Source organism: Cheilinus undulatus, linkage group 2 (assembly GCF_018320785.1).
Source record: "Cheilinus undulatus linkage group 2, ASM1832078v1, whole genome shotgun sequence".
In the NCBI taxonomy this organism is placed as follows: domain Eukaryota; kingdom Metazoa; phylum Chordata; class Actinopteri; order Labriformes; family Labridae; genus Cheilinus; species Cheilinus undulatus.
Window position 1 is genome coordinate 20517215 of NC_054866.1, and position 26190 is coordinate 20543404.

At 37.6% G+C, this 26190-nt stretch overlaps 1 protein-coding gene across 3 annotated transcripts in view; it reads right to left on the reverse strand.

Annotated features, from left to right (window-relative positions):
• Positions 1–26190, reverse strand: part of bcas3 (BCAS3 microtubule associated cell migration factor) — a 552832-nt gene that overhangs the window by 416992 nt on the left and 109650 nt on the right. For all 3 annotated transcript variants that reach the window (XM_041803667.1, XM_041803675.1, XM_041803683.1), the window contains exon 16: positions 969–1119. In XM_041803667.1, the coding sequence (XP_041659601.1) occupies positions 969–1119 (151 nt within the window). The remainder of the gene's footprint in view (positions 1–968; positions 1120–26190) is intronic.

The window sequence follows — 26190 nt, forward strand, 5'->3', positions numbered from 1 at the left end:
GAACCCTGCCTTGGCTTTGGATACATTTGTTAACCTTTAAAACTCAAAGAAGTGAATTTTTTTGGACATGTTATAAAGCAGAGTGTTGTGAAAGAAGAGTTAAAGAGTAACACCACATTTTCAACAAAGTTTGAACCCAAGTGGTTATAGATTTACACACATATATGAACTGTAAATAAGTGCATTGTTACAGGGATTACTATAAATTAGGATACCTGTGAATATACAACTTAATTCACTTATTTAACTTGTTAGTAATGCTGGGAAACCAATGTTTTCTTTATATACCTTAGGCCTAAATAATTAACAGTAATATCTTGACAAGTTGTCTATAGAGCATGGAATAAGAAAAAAACGGTTGTGATGGCCTTAGATGAAAACTCAGCCAAAATCAATGTACTGATGCTGAATCAGAGACAACTAGTTAAGGAAATGGAATAAGAAAAACTCAAGCAGAGCAGTTTCTGGAAGCAAAATGAATAAAAGACCTTCATGCTCAGCTGAATAAAAGAGTGTATACCTTAAATTAAGTTACATCCATAAGGTATTTTATCTGTCATTTGGAGTTCAAGTGGGTCATGCTGGGTAGGACTAGGTACCGAAAAGGAGCACAGAAATGTTTGTTTTGGTTTGACCATGCCTGTTGGCACCAGTGCCACATTGGTACTGGAGTATGTAGACATAAGGATTCCACACATCATATGCTATTTGGCACACTTTCTTTACAGGCGCACCTACTGAAAACTGCTTGGCAACCCACCACCTGAAAAACCATCAATTTAAGAAATTTCAAGCATAGTTTGAGTATCATGGGGATAATAAACCCAAGTTCTGTGGGGGATAAAATTTAGCATTTTTGCTGTGACAAGTTTCCTACTAGAGACACTACATCCTGTAGCTTTGTTTAACATATGTTTCAAAGTTTGAAGTTCTTGTGGAGAATGAAGGCTGAGGTGTGTGGGACCTACCCAGAGCGTTTGGTGATTGTGCCCAGAGTCATGGGCTGTTTGATCTGAGCCAGCGGCAGCACCACAGTGAGGCTGGGCAGCGGGGTCAGGCGTGGGTTCCCCATATTGTTGTTGGTGAAGTTGTTGTACGAGTCCTGGCTGCTCAGCTTGGCTGTAGTCACACACAAAAACACACAAATGGTAATTAAACATTCTTTTTATATATCACAGTGAATAGATGTTTAGAATGTTTATGAATGTTTAGAATAGAATGTTTCATGGACAGCTAGGTCAGAGACATCGGAGGAAAAATGACAAAAGAATGTGAATCAGGACATAATGGTTCCAGATCATTGAGAATTACAATGTGAATACTGGAATAATGTTTTTTATACATAATTCATTTTAAGTGCTCCAAGGTTCTTTTTTTCAGCTCAGTGGCCTTTAAAGATGCTAATTATGATGCTAATTCTTCATATTTTTTCTGAGTTCCAGTTTGAATTTGACTCATTGCTTTAAGTAATAAACTTTAGTTTCATGAAAATAACCTAAGCTTTATACCTGTTTTTCTTTCTCTCTCTCATTCTAGCAAACCCTTACACACACACGTGCACATCCAGGTTCAAGGCCTCCTGTGGAATGATTGGAAATAACCAGCTCAAGATGCGACATTACAAAGGCTCTACCTCTGCCTCTAGTGCCTGGCAGTCTGTTAATCAAGGCCAATCAACAGTGGTTCAACACACACATGCACACACACAGAAGATCCAGGAGAACACATCTCATCTCACATATCCCATCCAGCTCAAGCCAAACATAATCAAGCTGTGTCAAAGGGCTCCTCCAAGGCCTAATGACCCTCAACAGCTACATCAAGGGGCCCGCTGCTGGTTTCTTACCTTCTAGCTTAGTATTTACAGCAAGACGACATTTAAATGATGTTTTTCTGTCATCGTGATATTAATATGGAATTAACAAAGCTACAGTTACATGGCAGGACCTAACGCTTTTATCAAACTTCTTTTGATTTCCTTAAGCCCCTCAGTCCAGACAAAGAAACAGTAGAGAAAATCATCTCAGTAAAACCTCTAAAATGACATATTTTGATAAATTCATCCGCTAAAGTATAGCGTGGAATTTTTTGGGAAAAAATATCTGCTAACTTGAACTGCTGTCTACTGGAAAATAGAAAATAAACATGTTAAACATAGTTAATGGAAGCACTTTTTCTGGATGTTTCAAAATATTTTATTCTATTTATTATAGGGGCAAATCCACATTACTAAATGTGGCATTTTAAATCTACCAGATGGTAGCCATAGGCTAATTTCCACCCATAGTCCCTGGCAGGTTGATAGAATACATATAAAAGTGTACATTGAGCATGTACAGAATGAAAAATAAAATATATATATATACATAAAACCAGGCAACACACAGAGACCAAACAACATGAACAGAACATTAATAAACAAGGATCCATGTATAACTAACTGCATTGACGGACCAGCAATTTTTATGTACTGCAGGGTGAAATGAGTAATTTTTTTGGATGCAGCGTTCACGTTTTTTCTGCTGTTAATAAGGATATGAAATATCTAAGAATGATATCAGCAGATGCCAATAAAGACAGATGTTTTTTTGTTATTGTAGCTGGATGTAACAGTTGGTCGTCTACTTAGCTTTGTAGTGCATCTAGAACTCCTATAGGTGGCAGCATAACCTGATCAAAGGAGAACAAAAGTAATCCTTATTTAGTAAACAACAAGGTTTTATTTATTTTATCATTCTGTAGCAGTAGGGAAAAGTGAATTACACAGTGTGTTTAATTTATGGAAATCACTTCTTACAATTATCATTACTCCGATAAAAACAGATTATATAGTGAATGCATTTTTTTTTTTTTACATTGCCACGAAAAAAAAAAAAATTTTCTTCCAAACAACTGAATCCATGCACATTTCTCACCAGGACCTACTTTTTTAAGTAATATTTGAAAACAACATAATGGCATTTTATTAACTCTGCCTGATAGTCGTCGTTTTATTGATCTGACCTTACACACATCATAATGTAACATCTTGTCATCTTGTTTAGTTGGCTATTTTTTTCATGCCAGTTTCAGAAACAGTTTCAGCAACAATTTCAGCATTGGGTTCAGATTTGTAACAAATGGGACTTACAATAAAGTTAAGAGAACTTCATAACTGTAATTTAAATTGAGGATGATTACTGACTCTCAGTAGCTTTAGCAGCAGGAGCAGAAGACAAGATAATAGTTTTTTCAAGCTGAAAGTTAAAGGTATTGCATTTTGGTTGGCTTTGACTCTGCTGAGCTTAATTCTCAAGGACTGGCAATTCAGTTAACCTGTACAGCTCCGTTACCCTTCACACACAGCAGACATCAGTGTTAGTCACAGGTGATCATCTTTTGTAATCTAGAGCTGTGGTTCCCAATAGGACTGGGGAATAAATCCAAATTTAGATTTTATTGCAATATATCCTACTGCAATTTTCAAATAGCAGAAAGCACAAAATTTCTTTCTCCGATATCTCTGCCATGGTGCCCGGACCCCAGATTAAGAACCACTGGTCTAGACGGGTTCATTTTGATCTTGTATCGACTTTTTTTTTTTTTTTGTGGGAATGGTCAGTTCCTGATCAATCAAGACATCTCTACAGATTATGTCGATTAAGTTGTAGCTTTAAGAAGAGCAGAGCAGCAATTGTTTCTGGCTTAAAGGCCTCTTTTATTGTCGTTACCACACAGAACAACAATCTGAGCCTGCAATTCTTACAACTTGTTTTGGGGCAATTTCCTGGTGGAAATGAATAAAAAGAATGTACCTTGTACTCATTTAGGCCCCAAATATATATAAAGGAGGGCCCAGGTTAAAGAGTATTGGCATTTTTCTTGAAGTGAATACAATGAGAAAAGAAACAGTTTCACAGAAACATTTGTCCATGAAGAACAAGAAATGTGGATTATAAAACAAATATGTTTGTAATCCTGCAACAATAGACACAACAAAAAAGTGTATCCTGCTGATTCAATGGGCAGCTTGAGGAAAATTCCAAGTTCAAGTGCTTTCAAAAGAAATAAAGAGCAAACCTGTGGGTGCACCACAATACACTGCTCTGAATGTTTCCCTTGTTCCATTTGTTGCCTTAATAGATGAGTGACAGCCGTGCAACATAAAGGAATGAAAAGCAGGGAGGGGGGACATGGACACAAAGAAAACAAGGCGGACATCAAAGGTTACAATAAAGGTAGAGGAGGAGAGTGCCTTGTCATTATTTAGAAGGAGCGATCAAGAGGAGGCTGAATGCGAGCGGAAAGGGACTGCTGAGTGTTTTGGTCCAGTCTTTTAGATCATTAACGTGCAGCTCTGAGTTTCATTAGTCCTGCCAAACCTCCGCTTTGTGGTCCTCCAAAGGTCTGTCTTTAAGACCTCCGTCGGCCAACAAAGCTGCGTGACCTTCGGCGGGGGAGAGGAGGAGAGGGAGGCCATTACGCAAACCTGGCCTTCATTTCCCTTGTATACTCCTCTCCTGATCAGACTAACAGAGGCCTGAAGCAGGCCAGCTCCTGAAAGCCCTTCACCTTTCTAAAAGTGCTACACCCCCAGAGCCGGAGCAGCCACCTTTTGTGTTTGTGTCAAGGGTAGATGAAGAAAAAATCAGTGTACAGGAAGCAGTCTGAAAAGCCATAATGGTGCTTCAGCTAAGGGCAGACAGAAGGGGAGGGTGAAGATTTTGGGGAGGGGGGGTGTTGATGAATGTAGCCACCAAAACGGACATTTCGCTTTTGCTCCACTGTATGTATCATCCCCAAGGATTAAAAATAAGCCCTGCTGTGGATCGTATAACAGGTGTGGACGCCTTGAGATGAAGGACGGGGGTGATGAAGACTGTTGACCAACTCGTCATGCAGTGCTGTCACTCAAGGCCAAAGGGTCCTGAGCTGTCACACCCCTGCAGTGAGGACGAGTTAGCGTGGAACGTGTTGGAGATCACGCACCGGCAGAAGATGATCCATGAAAAGACAGCTTGGATGTCTGACAGACAGCGGGGTGTGTGTGTCTGGGGGAGCTGCAGACAGAGTGACTGAGATGGGGGAACATCGATCATGAGAAAGTCTAGCTTCTGAAATATGCAAAATTATGACTTCAATCAACCTAGTCATGCTACAAAAATAAATGTAAATGGATATCATTATCTTCATGTCCTTATATGAACTGCAGTAATGGACTTTAAAAACTATAAATGAAAAAAGAAGTGTATTGAATTAAATAAATTTAGTAAATTTCTTACTTCTCCCTTGAAATATCTTAAAATGACTCAACTCCCTTGCTGAATCCTGGCTCCTCCTCTCTGTTTCCATGATATTACAGATCCCTTATATCATGTGAGAGACAGTGCAATTTATTCCATAATTGCCAGTTAAAAAAAAAAAAGAAAAAAAGAAAAAAAAAGAAAAATTGGAACTAGTTTGCATGCTTGAAGGAGACAAAGGGATGAGTGGGTTTGTAAACATAATTGTAAAAAAGAGGGAATCACTACTAGAAATGTGTTAAGCTTTTTCTGCAATTTTTTATACTTTTCTATTTATCAATGCAAAACAAAGCTTCTAAAAAGTCTGTCTTTAACACCAAGTCTATTCATTAGTTGTAAACCATTTCCACATGTTTTACTTTAAGAGTTGTGGTCATAAATACAAAGAGGCTGAAATTAGGAAAGAAAATGCAACATAAACTTAATTTTAATCAGAATAGTGGTTTCTATTGTTTCTATTTATTGGTATGTACCTACTTGTATCATTTTTGAATCTCTATAAAGGTAAACAACAGAAGTACACTGCACATGGTCGATTACATCTCAGACAAATGATGACAAAGTCGATTTGTTGTCGGGATGACATTTAACCGGTTGAATCTTTTTTACATCCTGAGCAGCTGTGTAAATACAAGCAGTGAGTCAGGATGCCATTATAAGACTTTTGCAAATGCAATGCTGTGATACTGCACCTCTTTGCTGTTATTTTCATAGCCCGGGTGCTGGAGCAGAGATATGCAAACAGCAAATAAAGGGTGTGTCTATATTTAACCTATGGGACAATGAGGGTGAGGAAATAAGGCCTGTGCATGAGTCCATAACCAAGATACATTTTAGAAATACATACTGCACATAAACATTTTATTAATCAAACAATAAAAAATGGTTTTCCTGTTTTTGTTACTTTTGTTGCACATTTTATGCAATGAGAACTGAACCCAAATTGGATTATTTTTTATCTATTCTTAATGTTTTGATTTGTTCTTTTCTACCTCTTAATATCTTATTATCTCTGACATCTCTGGGACATAGATCTCTTTTTGAGGCTCCTGTGTTGCTTTGATTCTTCTAAGTTATTCTGGGTTTTTAAATTTCTTTCATTTTTCTTCTGGATTTTTATATTTCTAGGTTTTATGATGGCCTGATATGTTCCTGGGTTTTTATAATGTGTCTACTGGGTTGTTATGACGTTAGGGTTTTAAATGAGTTCTTTATTGTTCAGGTTTTGTCTTTCATGTTATGTTCTTACAGGCTTATGTTGTGATGCTTTGTCTCATTTGTGATTCTGCTTATTGTCAAATCACTTTGTAAACCTCCATTTTTAAAGGTGTTATAAAAACTGTGAAAAGTGATTATCACTATTATTATTTTACAAATGTTTTGCAATATTTGTCAATAATGCTGTTCCTCTGTTCGTCTCATATTGCTATCAGTGTTTCAGCTTTAGCCTCATCATGTTAACCTTTTATACACCTGTTCAAAAGTGACTTTAAAAACTTGTCACTCATTAAGTGTTGACGAGACAAGGTATTTTTGAGCCTTCCTATGTTGTGGCCGGATGCCAAATGGGTACAAAAATCTTGTTGGCCCACGAAACTGGTAAAGTCTTTAATAGTTCTACAGGGGCTGGAGAAAAACGTGCCAAAATCAATGGCATTAAACTGTGTGGCAAGAACTCTGCTGGAAAATTATAGCTACGTTTTTGATTGCAGCACTGCAAATAAATAAGTAAACTAAATAAATTTAAAAAATAGCACTGAATATGTGGTTTTATATTTCATTTGTAAACTTATGCACTTTACTCTGCCTTGTTTTTTTATGATTGTGTGTGTTTGTGTGCAGATTGATTTGAATGTACTTTTGAGTGTGTGTGTTTTTGTAGTTTTGCTAGTAAGGGCATGTGCAATTATGCTGTATTTATGCAATGACGATAAAGGCTTCAATGTATCTGGCAGCAGTCGCTGGAGATGTGGGAAAAATGACACCAGTCATCATATTTTCTGGAATTTTCTGGTCAACGTGACTTTTCATCTGGATTTCCATATATACATTAATTACATATGTAGAGTTAACGTGTTATATGTTATGGAAAGGTTGTCATTCTCCCTCAAAGTCCAAGAGTTAAAAGAATTTGGACCAAGTGGATAAGGTTTGTCCAATCTAAAAAGCCAGACATTACCTAATTTTGTAGTGTTAAAGCATGACAACACAGTGTAATATTTATGTGTTTAACTTTTGTATTTTATCTTGCTCTGTGTTTGTTTTTCTTCTCCTCTTCTTCTACCTCTCCAGGGGGAAAAAAAAACGTCCTATGTACTTTTACAACTAATTTTCTTAGAAAAATCACAGGAGGAGAAAAACATCATATGTACTGTGATTTTTATTTCCATCTCCTACTGCTCTAATAACCTCAAATATGCACAAGGCAGAGAAATTGGTCTTGCAGTAACAAAAACAAACAAACAAACAAAAAAGATAAAGCAAGCTGCAACCACATTGGACTGCAGTGCAGAGAGTGAATATGAAAAAGTACAGTATGTCCACTTTTTTTTTTTTTGTATCCAAGACATTCAGTGATGGATTTTCTATACAATAAGTATGATAATTTTGTCAAAATTGAAAACAACCACTAAATCTCAGTTTTAAAAGCCTCTGGTCTACTCATGCAAAATGGATTTTCACTGCCAGAAAAAAAACAAAAAACAAACAAACAAACAAAAAAAGCAGTAAGTAGTGAACGGCATCTTCTTTGGTTCTTTTTTTGTCTCTTAGTTTATTATCTGTCACAAATTTGTTGGATCCACTTAGCCGCAAAAACATAATTAAAGCGATATATAAAGATTACAGACTAAGTCAGCTGCAGAAAGACACTCTTAAATTATTTGCTGAAAATCAATGTAACAACTGCTCCTGGTTAAAACTAAAAAATTAAACTTAAACTTAATTTCCTGTCAAAATATCTATTAGCATGTATTTTAAGCCAAATTCACCAAATAACCATCTTAATTCAAGATATGAAAAGAAAACAGGCCTGACATGCTTGTAATTAGCTTCCAATGCAGCAACAGAAATTTAGATAAATTTACTGAAATAAGATAAAGTTTTCATCAAATCTCAGGTTTCATTTGACTTTGGCTTTTCTTTGAAAGTACTAACTACTCTTGCCTAGAAATTAGGCCTTTTCACTTGATAACATTTGAGATTTTGCAATGTAACGATGATGTCACAAACTTAGAATGGCAACTTTAGGCTAGGAAAAAGAGCACTTTAAAAGAACAGTATGTCTACAAAAATGAGCCCCTTTTTGCTCCCACACAAAACCTTAAGCAGGAAGATTTCTAATTCTAGAGATGTGTTCATAAGACCCATAACTTTGAAAGAAGGCTAAAGTTCAAAAAGACATTTATTTAGAAATGACTGTAATAATTTAAAATGATAAAAAGAAAATCTGTGCAGAGAACGCCAAAGAAGCTGACCATGGCTATGCCACAGAGTGAGGGAATGAGGTAGATGGATGAGAAGCGCCTGTGGGACAGATAGTATTAGACAGGGCCATGATTTGATTAATGACTGGGGCGTGATGTGCCCAGGCACTGATACATGACATTCCCATGGAAAGAAGATCCATCAATGCAAATCCAGCTCTGTCGCCGTCATCCAGAGAAAAACTCTGACCCTGTCAAAAAGTCACACTGTCACCTGACCCTCGTCTCTCGTTCTCCTTTAATCCAGCCATCCATCCACCTCTCCTCCATCCGTCCATCCATCCATCCCTCCCTGTCTCAACAGCATTTGCATTCTTCTCTCGCATTAAGCCTCTCTCTCAATCCTTCGCACTCTTTCTCTCTCCTCAGTCGCCCTCGGGTCACGCTATATCATATTTCTCTTCTCTCTTTTAATACCCAATTTGCATCCAATCCAAGCAGGAGGCTTCCAATGAGAAGGCAACGTGCGAAAGGACAAGCCCTTAGGACTGTATGTGCACACAAACACTGTGTCTTATTTGAATTGTTCTGCCAGAGAGGATCAAGGATAAACAAAGTGAAGCCGGTCAGTAAAGGAGCTGAAAGAGCGAGTATAAGCAGGCAGCAGGTGGGGCAGATGACATGTACAGTGATTTCTGGGAAATACAAGACCTTGGACTTTGATATGATATTGAAGCTGTGAGAAGAAGAAGCAGAGACAGAGAGGATGTGAGAAATGTTATGTCCCAGCACAATGCAGAACTGGAATCTTGTAAGGGTGCAAAATATCTGTAACAGCATTTAGACTGTGGATGACAAATAGTAACTGAAACACTTGTAAGGGATTAACAGCCAGGTGAAGCTAAAAGGCAGGTCTCATTAAAGGGTTTCTCAAACAAACACATGAACTCAGAAGAGACTTCAATTCACTCCACCAAGTGTTAACTCTGATGAAAAATGTCTGAAAACAAAGGCTGCATGAAATTCATCAGGTTTTCACAGGCAGAGACCCCCAAGAAAAAATGCAGCCAATAAGGAAGTTCAAAAAACTGCAGTTCTTTGAGTGACCACTTGGGGCTGTCTCCAAAAGTGAGCCAATCCCCATAGAACTCCATGTGAAATTGACCAAGTCGAAAACACAATAAGATATGTTCACAGCTTGATCCAAGAAAGTTTCATGCCTTTATGGATAATTCTGTATTCACGGCAGTTGTGTGTGACTTCTTATGACCACTATTAAGCCTGAAGTGCCCCATATAAGGGGCCTGGTCACTTTGAGTAAAAAGTGGGGTAACGCTATAGTTTTGGGTACAATTCTCACCATTTATTAGCGGCTTAATAGCATACTTATTAGTAGTTTACTGACTGCTTCTTTGCCATTATTAAGAGTTTATTAGTACCTTTTTCTACAAGACCATAATCTATGGCTAAAAGGCTTTTAACTTAGAGATTTTCCATTAATAATCTTATTACTGCATAGTATGGTCCTTATATGAACATGAATAGTTCCTCACCCTTAATCTGAACAAATTCAGAGTTTTTTCACAGATGGAAAAGCTCTAAATGGTCCACAATCAAGATGGACTAGTGGAGCTTCAGCTGCAGCTTGCAAAGTAACAGGAATGACATACAGCAACAGAATAGCAGCTTCCAGCAGCAGTTCATGCCTTCATATGTGGCAGTCTTTAGGAAACATCAGGTGTTTCCAACAATTACCTATTATAACAGATAATCATGTCAGTTATAGCAGGTCAGACAAGTCCTGTTGCGACTATAAAAATTCTCTGGCTTTGTAGTGTGTTGGAAATATTTCAGGTCCAAAATCCCTAAATAGTGGACCCAGTCTGGATCCAGACCTAAGTGCTGTCCAATCCAGACCCGTGCGTACCTGTCATATTATTATGATGACCACTCTTCTCTTAATATTTGCCGCTTTTTTTTACATTAACAGTGATCTATTTTGATTTGCACAGCTTCTCTTGTCTTAGCAGTAGCTACAAGTGACGCTACTCGATCAATCCGTTGATTCAACTAGACCAACTACTGCCAGTGAAGACAGAGCTAAAGCTGCAGAGAGGCACAGAGAAACAGAGAAGAACTGAGTTAGGGAAGAGCAGAGCCGCTGAGCATTTGAATCAGAAAAGAGGACAACAAAAAGAGACTTTCAATATCAAGTTATATGTTCTTTCTTCCCACTAGCTGATTAAAAACAACATTCAGCACACTTGTTAAATGCAGAAATTTCAAACATTACAATGAGTCAAAGCACAGTGTTTTTAACAATCACACTGATGATCTGAGGAAGAGGAAAATAAACGAAACAATCATTTTCTGACCAACAGTGCTCCCTTAAAGTTATTTTGGATTTAGGCTGACATATAAATCCTTTTAGGATGGTCTAATAAAGGCCTGACTTCAGCTAAGATCTAAACTTTTGACAGGATGACTTGACAGAGAAAAGCATTTTTAAAACTGCTTACTGTTTTAAATGTTTTCTATTTAAAAATTGGCATTGAAAACTTATATCTAAAAAACAAGAGGAGGGAAATCAAAACTTCACTTTTAGCTGGGTTAAAACAAATTGAATCTTATTTTTTGAATTACAATATTGATTAATATTATCCAGCAATTGATCTTGATAGGCCTGCTCAGTTTCCTGATGGCTCTTTGCTCGAACTCAAGTCACTCATGTCTTAGAACTTGATCTGCACTTGCCTGTCAAAGCCTTTAGACTCAGTCTCGGGGTTTGAATTATACTATTTTTTTTTTCTATATCTGGTGTGCATTATCAATAGGAGGTAGATATGCATAAGCAAGGTGTGCCATTACTGTGTCATTACTACTAGCTTGGGGTCATTTTTTAATGCAAACCTTGATATTTTTTATTAATTTGTCTGGTTGGAATGTTCTCTGTACTATTTCATTTTTTTTTCTCTGAGAATCTCTTTAATGTTGAAGCAAAATAGGTCTGTAACCAAAATATCCCAACACGAATTGATATTGAATTGGATCGAATCAATTCATGAATAAAATAAAACCAGTCCCTTGTGAATCAGATCCAAATTACTATCATCTTTTATTTAATTTTTCAAAATTAAGGGTTTTTTATGTGAACTAGGCCCTTTTCAAGAGTTATTTTTACTTAAATAACCTACAAAACTTATTTTACTTGCAGCAAAATTAATTTATTTAGGTATTTTATTGGTATTGTTAGACTATTATAGTTTTGTTATTATTTTCAGGTCATGAAATATTGTTGTTTTCAATGTTTTTCATGAACTACACTGTATTATATTGCAGGTTAGATGAAATTATATTCCAGTCCTTCGCTTAAGAAAATTTTGTCGAACCAGGTCTCCAAGAATTTTAATTGATGACCCTGTTGTAGGTATCATAAGTACTAAATGGGAAATATATGACAAGTCTAGTCATTTTAGTGCAGAAACTCTGCATAATGTTAATTTAAAAACAAACAAACCACCCCCCCCCCCCCCCCCCCAAACCCCATTTACAATAATATCATTTTGTCAGGAATGAATACTGGATGTATTTAGTCTTATGTTCCTCTGATACATCCATGAAGTATTCTAATTTTTGCCACATAATACTGCTAATAAAAGAACATTCAACCATATCTTGACGTTAATCGGCAGTCGTGCACATTAAAATGAACATCCCTCCCTTAAAAAGTACCTTAAAACTGACTTGCGTAGGGTAACCTGTGTGAGTCGATTACTCTTTCCCCCATTCATTCTTTAACAGTCCAAGTTTCCCAGACATGTAAAAGGAGGGAGGGATTAAAGGAGGGAGAGGAAGAAGAAGAATGAAGAGGAGGGAGGGGAGGAGGAGGAGAAAGCTGTTCTACCATCCCAATTCCCCAAAGTATCATTATTAAAACACTCACTTCCACAGGGAGAGGAAGAGAAGAGAGAGAGAAGAAAAACAGGAGGGAGGAGAAGAGAGACGGTGAGGAGGGCTAAAAAGGCTTGAACACAAAGGGGGGAAGAAAAAAAAGGAGAAGAAGGAGTGGGGATCCCCCACTGGACAGAGTAAAAACAAATTAAAAGAGCCCTTATAAAACACAGATGCTGCAAAGAAAATAAACTTCACAAGATTTACTGTTTTGCAAAGGAATCGGACGACTGGTGGAAAAGCCATCAGGTCTCTTTTCTCCTCCTTCTTCCTTTTTTCTTTCTCTCTCAGGTAAAGTTGCGGCAAAAGGATCTTTCCTCTTGGTTTCCTTTTCCTTTGCTCTCTTTTCTCAATCTTACGTCTCGTCTGTTATTTTCAGTCAGTGTTAGGAGTCGAGGTCAGGCTGGCCTGTGTGAAAATGGCTTCCTGCCCGGTCCCCCGCTCCCAAACCACAAGCTAACGGGGAGCTTTTATTAACAGCCCTATTTGGGAACATTTTTGAACACTTTTTTGTATTTTTATTGATGTTTCTCATGTCAGGAAGCTAAAAAAACAGGCGCTTGATGACAGCGAGAAAAAATAAATCCCAGGACATGATTTTTCTTATTTTGTCATAAAACTTGAGAGCAAAAAAGAAAAAAGGGAAGCGAGATTTTGTAACATGTAACAAGCTGTATATGGCAACAAGTAGTTTGTTCAGCTGGAAAAAAAAACAGCAGCCAAGAGGGAAAAAAAGCAGCAATACAGAAGCAGAGCATGTCTACATGTAAAAACACACATGCACATTTCTTACAGGCAAGCAAACATCGTGAGAAAACAATCAGGTGAAAGGAACGCTCACAAACAGCCCCCTGAAATCAGATCTACAAGTTTACAGCATGTCAGTATTTACAAGGCTTCATCAGACGGCACTGAGTCACCAGCAAGAAGAGCTGGGAGAAGGGGGGGGGGTCAGACAGCTTCACTGGATCAGATGACACCCACACTCTAACCATATGTGTATCTGTAATGAGTGTGTGCACGTATGTATTGTGTGTGTGGCAATCATCTGATTTGGGTCAAGGAGCTCGTACCTCACGGAGAAGAGGCACGAGTTACGGCCGATGATTGGATGTTCGGGGCAGAAAGAGAGAGGGTGGGGGTGACGTGGGGAGGGGGAGAGTGTATGTGTGAAGGGGATGCAGTACACAAATGCAGCATACACAGTACAAAACAAATCTGAGGGAACAGAGAGGAGAGGATGAGCTGGATGGTGTCTGAGCAGTTATGTCTTCACGTGAGCATGATTGAGCTGGAAATTCAATGTTTAAATTCCAAAAATAAGAAGAACTTAAATCTTAGAGAGGTTAAATTAGCTGGAAAAAAGCTTGAACGTTTGAAATAAAAGAGAATGTGCATATGTGGAGCAGAACATTTTAATAAGTTTCTGATAATAAGTGAAAATACTTACTTTAAATAATGAAAAAAGAAAATACAATGTTGATTTAAAGGTAAAATTCAAGAGGAAAAAAAAGAAATCTGGTTCTTGTAATTTTTTTGTGCTGTATGGAGGTGGGTTTTCCCCCACTGTGTCTAACAGGATAACATTAAAATGAAAAAAAGCTGATTTATTTTTAAGAATAACAAGAAAACAATAAAAATAAATATGATTTTTAAGCTGTTATTTAGTTGTTTAAGGACTTTTCTCATGCTAGAGGGGCTCTTTTTAACATGTTGATCATCTACAAAGGTGAAATAGAGTAAAACAACACCACAGAAAAACATAACTTGTATACTGTATTCTCATTTGTGAACAGCTGAGGCAGTTCATTTTATATATGTCATTGATCTGAAATGATGTAAGTCCTGCATCATAAAAAATGACTTTGTTATAATTTCTTTTCACCTCAAGGCATTTAAATTACATTTTGGTTATTTATCATATTTTTTCTGACATATAGGCAAGATCTCAGGGATACACGATATTGGATAATTGCAGATATTTAATATGCTGGTTTTTACAAAATAATTTTAGCCGATACCAATATCAATACAGATATTTAAATATGGTTCAGACATAAAACTTTAGTCATTAAAACATTCAATTTAATGTTTTAGGATGAATAAATCACCAAATTTCACTCCTTTGAACACACTTTAAAGTGTAAGCAATGATATTGGATAAAGACACCAAAACTCCACTAACTGATTTGTTTGTACAGCCAATATTAACAGCTGATGAATGGAGAGTTTTAAAGCTAAAATAACGGTTTCAAGTATCGGCAGAAATTTTCATATATGCTGATACCAATATCATGATGATAATATTGTGCATCCCTACAAGATTTTCTTTCTTTTGTGTTTTTTTCAATGAAAGTGCATATTCTCTTCATTAACAAGAATGTTAAGAGCATAAATACTTGTGGTGTAAAATGCATAAATGCATCAATCAGCATTGCTATATTCTGCTGCTGCTTTTTTAAATAGATAAAGAAATAACTGCACAGGCAACATGACCGTCTTTGCACAGTCTGGGCCTTTAAATGTTGAAGTGGAATAAGAAATGTCTTTTTTTCATGAATAACATATAAACTACATCTACTAAAATGAATCTAAATCTACACTTTTAATAAGGAATGTATCATTTCAATTCTAATTCTTCTCCTACCTTTAACTTAATCATATAACAATATACTTAAGAAAGAATCATAACAAGACCTCTGTCATTGCATGCGATTAAACACGATCAGCGTTTGCTTGCAGCCTCCTGGGCCGACTTCCCGACTCACAGAGGAGTCAGTGGCCTGCATCCGTCACTCTGTCTGCCTCTGAATGCTCCTCCTTTTATAACCCTGCTCCCCGAAAGAGAGGAAACAATAAGAGAGATAATGAGACGTCTGCACTGCTGTCACACAACATCCTCCGCTGTCTTTATGAGCCTGTGGATCAAAATGATCACATCAAATTGAAATCTTTGAAATATTGCTTTCATGGTGGTAATATCATAACTGTGACTGATGCTGATTTTCATGGAGCAGATGCAGACATCTGTCCTTTTTTTCTTTAATGAAGATGGTGTTTGGCTAATTATTCTATTACAGTAGAACCATCTCCTTTCATGTAAATGTATAATCAAGCATCAAAAGCCTTCTTACACTGTGGAAAAACAAATAGATATGATTCTTTAAACACCTTTAATGCTGATTGATTCCACTCACAGTGATCTGCAGGTGTGACAGATGTGTTTGAATAGCATCTAACAACCACAGGTTGTTTATGTCTGGATTTAGACAGCACACACTTGAGTGCATCCAATTCCAAATAAATGGTGTGTCGAAAACACTTAAATGTGATTAAACAGAGAATTTATGAGAAAAAGCTCAATTTTCTAATAATTTTGTGAACCTGTGTGAGTTTTAATGCAGGTTATGTACAGACACATCAAGTGCAAATCATTTAATTGCCATGAGAGGTATATGAGATTTAAAAAATCTTATTCTGATGAACAGAACAGCTGTTTTAAAGCCCAAGTCTTGATTTAAAATTGTATGGCAGTTCTACAAAAAAAATCAGTATTTGTGCATGAAAATATTAAACAAAATATGGCGATATTTGGATTATATCTAGCATGTGCCATAAGCTGTAACATAATACATTGCAGAACCTGCCAAAAGGTGAGTGTACTACCACCTGCGAAAGCTTTAGGAATCAGAAACAGACCTTAAATGAGAGAAAAACAGAGAGGTGTATACAGGAGATCATCAGAACAAAGGCGGGATGTAAAACCTATTGATTCAGTGACAAAAGAGGGCTTTGGCTTTTCACAGCGTGCACTTTTCACATGGTAAGGAAATAAGCTGGAAGCCACAAGTGCCGTCTGTGTGTAATGGCAAGGCAGCTTTATTTCTTTATCTCTACCTTCCAATTTTGCAAATCAAATAATGATGAGTGCAGCGGCGAGCACCCGGTGATAAGAGGGTTTAGTGGTTGTGGAGATTGAGTTATTAGGGTTTTCTATAGAAAAAAAAAAGCAGGACAGAGGTCCCTGGCGGAGCCCGATACATATTCCTCACACTGTGTATTTTTGGTCGCTTTAAAAGCCCTGAAAGTAGAGGGGAAGGCTAATTTTCAGGGTAAACAGCTTGTTCGATTGCAGTGTGGTTTTGCGCTGAGCTCTCCGTTTATTGACTCAAGCCGAGAGCTGGGCTCTGGCTCCTCTGCAGACCACAGCCGACGGAGCCTGCTGCACACACAAGCCGCTAACACTAGCTTACCTTTGATGGCACACTACTGTTAAATCAAATGTACTGAGTAATGGACAAAGCCTAATCCTCTTGACTGTATTGCAGGTTCGGGGTAAAAAAAAAATGCTTTTAAAAGAACATCTGCTCCTTTTAGAGAGCTATCTGTCATTTCCTATTTCTTAATGACTTCCTATTTGAGGGTGAAATTATTAATATGCATACAAAAGGGTTTGAATGTGATGCTCGATCAATAAACTACATCAATTAAGATGAAGAAATGGAGGGATAAAATACAACATCTAAATAAAAGGAAAGAAAATTATTACAGCTGAGACTTGTCTACATATCAAAGTGTTCAGACAGCCTCTGAAAAAAACTCCAGATGAAGCCTGTAAGTTGTTTTAGCTGGAGGAAGTGACCATTCATTAAAAAAGCCGAAGAAATTTCCGCGCTCTTTCTCTGTTGTTAGATTTGTATCAAGGAAAAAAAAAACCCTCACAGCCCAACTCATGCTTCACAGGTCCGCTCCACTGTGGGTGTATGTGTATGTCAGCTCTGCTCCTCCCTCTACAGACTCATGACAATCCTGACTAAACAGTGCCACAAGGAGGACAAAACTGGCACTGAAACTCAAAGCTGCAAAGAATCATACATACAGCTTTAATACAGTAGAATATATCCAGGATCTGTGGAATCACCATACTCTTGAATGACTTCCTAAACAGTTATTACATTTCACCCTTTAGACATTCAAAGTATCGTGTGCATTTAAAGAAATATATAATTTATTGACTTGTTTGAAAGTTTATTAAAGCGTATTTAAGTGATAAAATTAGTCACCACGGCCTGATTTCCCCTAAATTCCTTTCCTGTTCCTGTTTATTTGCAGCTTCCCACCGCGGCACCGACGCACATAACAAATGGGTACTGATAGAGAAAAGGAAGCACGGCTGTTGTCACTGATAAAATGTGTGAACTACACATCAGGGGGTGAATGTCGGCACATGTACTGATTGTGTGTATGCATGAGTGTGCATGTGTTTTGTGGACTATTGTAAGACTTAGACACCTCACTGATAATGTTAATTCATCTTTCTTTAACTGAGCTGAGGCCAAAGTTTATCACTCGGAATTGCCTGTACGACAGAAACAAAAAAACATTAATTCCAACAGGAGGACATTTTCTTTTTTTTTTTTTTTTTTTGCTTTTTTTTGTTTACAAGATATTTAGGCCAAAAATTTGTTTGCTCTAATTTTCTGTTCTTATGCTTTTAGCATGTTGTTAACTGACATGGTAAAAGCACAAGACACTTTGTAGTACACTGAGATTTGCCTCGAATACATAGCGTGCTATAGACTGAATTTAATGTCATTATTAACATTCAGTTGTGGAGTTATGTAAGGGATGTTAGCAAGGGATGTTATGAGATGCAATTAAAGCCAAATATTACTCTTAAATATGAAAACTAGGGATGCATGATAATGAATTTTTGCAGATATCCACTATGTTGATATTTACAAATTACCAATATCAGTAGGGCTATTCAATTGTAGTTAAGATCTTGAAACCCACAATTTAACATTAAAGTATGAACAAATTAACAAATTTTAGTCCTTAAAACTCACTTAGAATGTGAGGAATGATGATGAATGAAGACAAAGCCCTCAACTAAAGTAGGTCTGAAGGTCAAGCCTAAAAATCCACTTATTTTTAACTTATTTCTTCATTTGGCCAATATTTACAGCCAAGGCCTACCATAAGGGGGTATATACAGTAAATGAGAGGTTAGTGGGGCCCAGCCAAGCTGGGGGCCCATGGAGGTCAGCAAAACAACAGTCCACAGTAAACTTAAGATGTGGTAAAAATATCGTTTTCAAACCTGGATAATAACCACTCTTATCAAAGTAAAAAAAAAGATTCTTATTTATTTGTTCTGTAATAAACAATACCCTTTTTCAAAATATGAATCTCTCTCTTTAAACAAAATTACCTTTAATCTGTAAAGTTAACAATGTGAATGGGCACACTGAACTATACCCTTTGGAAAATAATGTTGGACTTCAAGGCTAAGCCATGACATGCACAAATCTCAGGATACCAGAAAATACATATAATTAAATCAAACAGAAAAAAACAGGACAGACCTAAATAGATAACACTTCCATAATTGTGAAAAGAGGCAAAAAAATTGTGAGAATTGGCAAAAAAGTGCCAAACAGCAGCAAAAATGGGCAAAACTGGTAAAAAGAAGTGGCAAAATTGAGTAAAGAGTGACTAAAATGGGTCAAATGTGTAAAAATGGGACATGAATGTCCAAAAGAAGGGGCACAAATGTGTGGTAAGTGGAAAAACAGTGGCCATATTGGGTGATAAAAGCCATAATGGGTTAAAATTAGCCAAACAGTGGCAAAAGTTGGCATAAATTGGAAAAAAATGGTAAAAGTTGCAAAATAGCTTTTCTTTTAATATTTTTCTTCAAATTACAGTTTTAACAGCAACTTCAATGTTTTCTTTCTTTCAATTTCAGACTTCCTTTTTCCAGCACAGATGCTCCTTCCACAATCACTGGCCTCATTCAACAATGTATTCAAATCCCTGCATTTATATTACATCTTTAAGAAGATCTTCAGTAAAGTCTTCTTTACTTGTTGCATTGTTCACATCTATTTTCTTAGATCGATGAATGCCATGTCCTTGCACACTGGATGTTTGTGCTCATTTTTCCTCATTAGCATTGAGCAACACCCCTTAAATGTCCATATTAGGACATGTGTCTTCAGAGTCGTGTGCACACACTCAGATTTGAGAAGAGAAGAAGAGAGAGACTGCAGGAATGCTTAAATCTAGCTCTGAAAATGAGCACCTTTGGTAGGTCTGAAGAGGATGTAGTTCTGCTTGAAGCACTAAATCGAGACAGGCTGATAGAATTTCTATATACTATGATATCAAGTAGCACCATCAGTGGATACACTACCACCAGATACACTAAATGTTTTCAGTGGTTTTGACAGCGCTGTCTTCAGTGAAGACATGCATCAATCCGTCATCAGAGAAGAATACAACCTAAATAAAGAGGACTAGTGCAGTCTGAGGGGAAAATAGCTGGAAACAAAAGAGAAATGCTCTTCATTTCACGTGTAATTACAAAAATATTTCAGTGTGACATTACATTTATTTCAAAAGCTGCCACAATAATGAAATAAAACATGACACAGATGTCATTACATGTCTGTGTGAATGTGTTTATTCTTGTGAATAAGTGTTTTATTCTAAACTTGTATTTAAATATCCTACCTAAGAGCTTAGCTTACACTTTTGCAGTTCATATCAAATGTTTAATGTTTAAAATAAAAGCTCACCACATTTGAATCATGTATTTATACGTGTGATTTAATAATATAGGCGGTCTAAAGTAAAAAAAAAATAAATAAATAAAAACATCATAAAACAATATTTTATCTTGGCATATCACCACTTAAATGAGCCTTAGTGCAGTGGCTTCCAAAGTGGGGGCTGGGACCACTGGGGGGTTACTAGACACTATGCAGGGGTTGCAGTGTGCTTGCCAAAAATACAAAAGATACCAGGCCAATATTGTGTACAAAAACTCTTTAAAGTATACATTTCTTCAAGATATGTAAATTTCAACAATGTATGCCTTAACCACCTTCAAGGACAGAGGGGGTCCCCAGTCTCTGGTGAAGTTATTTTGGGGGTCATGGGCTGAAAAGTTTTGGAACCCCTGACTTAGACTACTCTTGAGTGTTCACAGATTTTTCTTTAATCTAATAACAAATTACATGCAAGAAAGACTTGGTAGTGTATGAATGTTCTGAAAACTGTGTAAGGGTTCAAAGAACAAACTTCTTCCTAAGAAATGCTGGTGGATGAGGAAGAATGTTAAAAAATGTTTCAATATCAGTTCATCAGGGTCTTTTTCACCTTTACCTAACAGACATGACTATAGCTTTGTAATATCTTCCGCAAATACACAACAACAGCTGATCTGGATTTATATGATTGTTGTCCCTAAAACCTAGTTAAATCATGAAAGAAGTATTACCAACAGACAAATTGAGTTAAGTCTGCTCAGTTTTAAATGCATCCCTTTCAGTCTCATCACTTTAACAAATATGATCACAGTTCTATAAAAAGCTGATGTGATAAATGGATATTTGAGCTGTTAGATATTTCAAACTCTGCACACTTAACCTGTAGTGAAAGACTGAGTGATCTGAGAGAAGCAACCTGGGTAAATAGCTACATCATAGCAACTACAAATGAAATTTGAGTAACTACAGAAGAGAAAGAGTTTAAGTTAAAAACCATGTTGGGCATGGTGGGCCTGTGGTGGATTAATAAAAGCTGGTTAGCTCAGTCCCAGGCTGGATGCTGATCCAAGGCGGACAGCTCATCATGATGACTGAAATCTGGACAAGTCATTCATCTCTCTGTTTCTGAAACTGACTTCACCAGCTCTTATTAACCCCTCTACTATCTGTGAGAAGCAGAGATATATCCATGTTTGTCTATACTCTGTGACTGTTTAACGTACAGTAAGCGTACAGTGAAAAACAGGGTCACACTGAGGTCCTGTACATACGTGTCACACACCAGCAGTTATGAGGTAACGTTTCCTTGGCATCGACCTCTGCAGAGCTTTGGTGTTTTTCACCGCAGGACGATGACTGACAAAGGGGAGCGCAGAGGGGAGGAGGGAGGCAAGATAAAACAAAAGTCCTAAACCCAAATAAGCGAGCCGTCAGCCTCTAATAGCAGAAAGGAAGTGTCCCTTTATCAACAAGTGAATTAACAGTTTCCCGTCACACCTTGTTTTGTTGCCTCCCCCGGTTTCTCTCTGAACCAGCGCCAGGACCCAGATGGCCCCTCGATCGGACCACCAGGGCTTCTCCACAGTGAGGAAACAAATCTGTTGCTCTGACTAATAGCCTTGTGTTGATGTTTGATGGTTGGGAAGTGTGTGACCAGCGCTTTGTACGTTTGTATACTCACGAAAGGCACCCAGGCATGTTTAAAGAAAGCACTCAAAGTCATAACTGTCATGAGAGTGGAGCAAGACAGACATTTAACAGTATATTTTCTGCCAAGACAAGAAAACTGATCCAAAGCCTGAGCACACATTCATCACAGGGGTTGTGATAAGACATTAATCAATAAAAATTGATAAACATTTCAACTCAATGTAATCAGTTACTACACCCAGAATGGTCATAACAACAGCAGAGTTTCAAACTTTGATTTGATTCAAGAAAAAAGTAACAATTTGATCCCTGTTTGGATACCACAGCAATAAAAATAAAAGTCCCAGATACCCAAAATTCAATCATTTCCTTGTTTCCAATTGCATAAAAATTCCTGAACACTATCTGAAATTTGTTAGCAAAATGCTGCCAATCTTTGTGTGCATATTAGAGTGTTTTTGTCATCCTTTTATTGCAGCTTTTGGTAAAAATACAACAAAAGATAAGTTCTATGCTTCACTTTGTTTAAGCTTTGATACTGCAAACAGGTCTGGCAGTATACCCTAAATACGCTGTTTGCAGTCATGGGGTTGTGAATGTCCGCTGGGGGCAGGAAATTGGGGGACAGCCATTATAAAGGAATGGAAACAAGGAAGGTTAGCACTTTAAAGCTTTAAATGGACCGGTGCGCTGTGATTATCATCAGAAAGTTTCTACTGACATTGAGTACAATCCCTATACTTTACCAAACAACTGAATGTTCCAACAGTTTAACAGATTTACCTGGCACCATAAAGGCGATCTGTATCATAAATTACTCAGTCCTGCATATGCATAACCCATATCATATCAAAATATTTTTTTTTCCTTTCGTGGTTACAGTATGACAACAGGGTATTACCAAATTAAAAGAGATAATGCATTTAAATGCATATGCAAGGGTTACAACCCCCTTCTCCCCATAAAACAAACCTGTGAGGGTACAATATAAGTCTCTGTGTGTACCTGCAGTTTAAAATTTCATTCCCTTTTTGCTGAGGTGCATCAAACTGCTGCTGAAAACACCATATTTCCTGATGTAGGCATTCAAGTGGGCACCAGTTTAGCTCAGCAGGCAGCCATATACAGAGGCTGCAGTCCTCAACACACTTGTGACAGGGTCAAATACTGTTCTCGGCCCTACCCTACTATAGGTCTGCAGCTGCTTCTCTGTCTTTCTTTATCACCACAGCCCGCTTTCTTTAATCATTATTGACTTAAAACAAGCAAATCATCAGTTTAAGCACACCTTTAAACAGTTGTTTAAGTGGTTGTAATAGAAGCTGGTGCAGCACTGGGTAAAAGACAAACTGTCCTGAGCGATATTAAACAGGCTGACGGATTTGCTGTGCAAAGTGAACACTTGGTGCATGTTGCTGTTATTACAGACATCAAACTTCGGGAGTAGAGAACACATCTTTTACCTTATTACTATGCTTCGGACACAAACTTGTTTGGCTTGTTATTTGGCAGCTCTTCAGTGCTGAAGTGCTGATGAGTCCATACAATGGCAGAGATTTTACCATTGACAGTATTTATACCAGTTTACTGCCTACCACACAAAGATCTCTCGAGCAGGTATAAAGTAAATATTTTCTGTAAAAGAAAAATGTGCAACAAAAAGCACATAAAGGTTGAATGTGAAAGTTTACTCTCATTATCTTCCAAGGATGAGGAAATTCTAACAAGAAACCGTAACATAACCCAACTTATAGGTATTGGCCACAGCTTGGCTAGAAGACCTGTTACTGTACATCAGGTGTTATCCAAAGAGCGATGCTAAATTCAGTGTCGAATTTCATTATTGCTAGTTTTGAGGAAGAGGACACTTAAGGAGATCATTAAGCTCACAAGCAAATTTAAAGACTCGGAAAACTGACGGAATCTGTACCCACAAACAGTTGAAACAGCTACAAACCAGCTCAGCTAATGGTAGCAGAAACTCTGCTCAGAGCTGTGTGGATAGGCTGTCTGGTTCTGGTTATTCTGAGTAAATACCCTGTTAAGGATTTTTTTCTTTGCGAAAATTATTACACCTATAAAAATGTGACAACTTCAACGAAAAAAGTATCAAATAGTGAATTTTTCAAGGCCTCCATCAACAGCTGGATAGCTTGCAGTACCATGAAATTATATCTTCATCAATTCATCACATTATAAGGCTTACCCTGATTATATTTGTCATACTGCCTGGTACTAACTGACCCAAATCAGTAGATAAAAGTCTGATCTTCATATAACACACTGAAAGGCAAAGTATATGTCTTCAAAAAGAAATATGAACACGGATCAAATGAATCAAGTTGTTTTTGGAGCGCTGAAAACCTGTTTGCACTGCACGCTGCTGTATTACACAGTACTGTGGCTGGATCTGAAAACCATCTGAGTAATAAAACTCCCCAGTGGCTGCCATGTGCCTCGTATAGCCTCAATAACCTCTGCCCTGTGCAGAAAAAACTCTACTTACTAATCAAGCCTTGTATGCGCTGGGCCGCAGACAAACCGCACAGCATGGCGTGGGATGGGCACGGCATGGGTCATCACCTCAAATGACAATACATTGATCACACAGAGGAAAGACTTTGGAAAAAAAGGAGGGGAAGAGGAGAAAATGTACTGTATACAGGGCCTTAAATAGCCATTCCAAGATTTTAACAGTGACAAGAAGACGGCCAATTGCAGCCTCTATTTTTAGTGCTGCTGGCGGCCTGGGCTGGCAGCTTTGAGGAGGATGTGTACTTTTCTACAGTTCCTTCCCAAAAATCAACGCTGTCCTCGCTGGCGACAATCACAGAGCAGCTGTTGTGGCTAGGTGGCCCGGCCCCGGCTTGCCTCACCCTTGCTGCCTTCTGCCAGCCTAAGAAAAACCTCCTTCGCTGCCCAAAATTCACACCCAGCGTGCAAAAACAGGCGGAAGGCGGACACAAAAGCAAATATGACTCAATGTGTTTGCATCCGGAGAAAATTACACAAATTATGGAGTTTTTATCAGCGGCAGTCGTGGAGGGGGCTGGTTTTCTAAATTTACATGTGGCAGGATGCCTTGGAGACAATTTATCTTCAAAATAACTGATAGAGAGAGACCTGCTTGACCTTTGCCCACAGAGATCTCACTGCTGAACTGCGAATGACCTCTTGTTACAGACACTTTTGGTCAGTTTGACCACATAAATTAAGCTTTTTTCAAAAAGTAAGTCATCTTGTTGAAAGTCACAAGTCTTTTTGTTTCCTTTGACCATTTCTCACCTACCCCAGCAGCTTGAAATCTGAAATAACCCTAACCCTAAGACATCAAAGAACTAAGATGTCCTAGCCAACACAGGAACCCACACACAAAACCTGAGACTACAAGGACTTAAGTTTTAAGTTTTAGAGATTTTTTTTAGAGATTTTTTAAAAAGCAATAAGAAGTAAAAACATTAAGAGACTTAATATGATAAAGGACAAAAGGTTAGTAAAATTCTGAGTATGAGGAAGGGAAAAACTTAAAGCAATACAAGCATTCAAGGATTAAAACAGAAACAAACAGAGCTAAGATCTGCCTAAATAAAAATTAAAGTGCGGTAACTAGTTACAATAAAATAAATTTGACCAATGGTGTAAAAAGCGCTTTGAGTTGTCAGAAGACTGGAAAACTATACAACTCAAGCACATTTACTTTTAGTAGTGGCTAATGGGGATCTGAACAAAACAAATAAACAATAAAATCCTGAGTGGGATCATTTCAACCTCAGGCTGAAGCAGTCTTGGCAGAGGGCTGAGTCATGAAGTCTCGATTAATTTTGGCCCCTGTTTTATTGTCTTCTATTTAATTATGATTTGGCTGGTATGGCTGCGTTAACATTTTTCCTGGTTGATCTCATTACAAGCGATAAGACTTGTACAAGGTGATTTTAACCCAAGTGTGTTATAAGGATGGAATGAGATATGACAGCTCTGACCACATACAGCGGTGGTGTGGTGGGCATTTTTCCACATCAGTGTAGTCATGTGAACAAGATGCTTCCTGGGTAGCAATAAGGATTGTCCTATCTATGGTGCACATACTTGAATACAAGGCAAAAGAGTGAGCTCATACCCCAATAACTATGAAGAGCCATTGTTTACACAAAGTGTAAATGCCCATACTTAAGTGCTGTTTAACTTAAATATTAACTTTATTTGTAATTATTTTGGGGCGACAGTGATGTTTTGGGTTGGTTCATTTGTTTTAAGTGTTTGTAAGGGTACCACAGATAGAAGAATTTCCTTTGAATGGGCAGCCCACATCAAGAAAGACTGGAGATC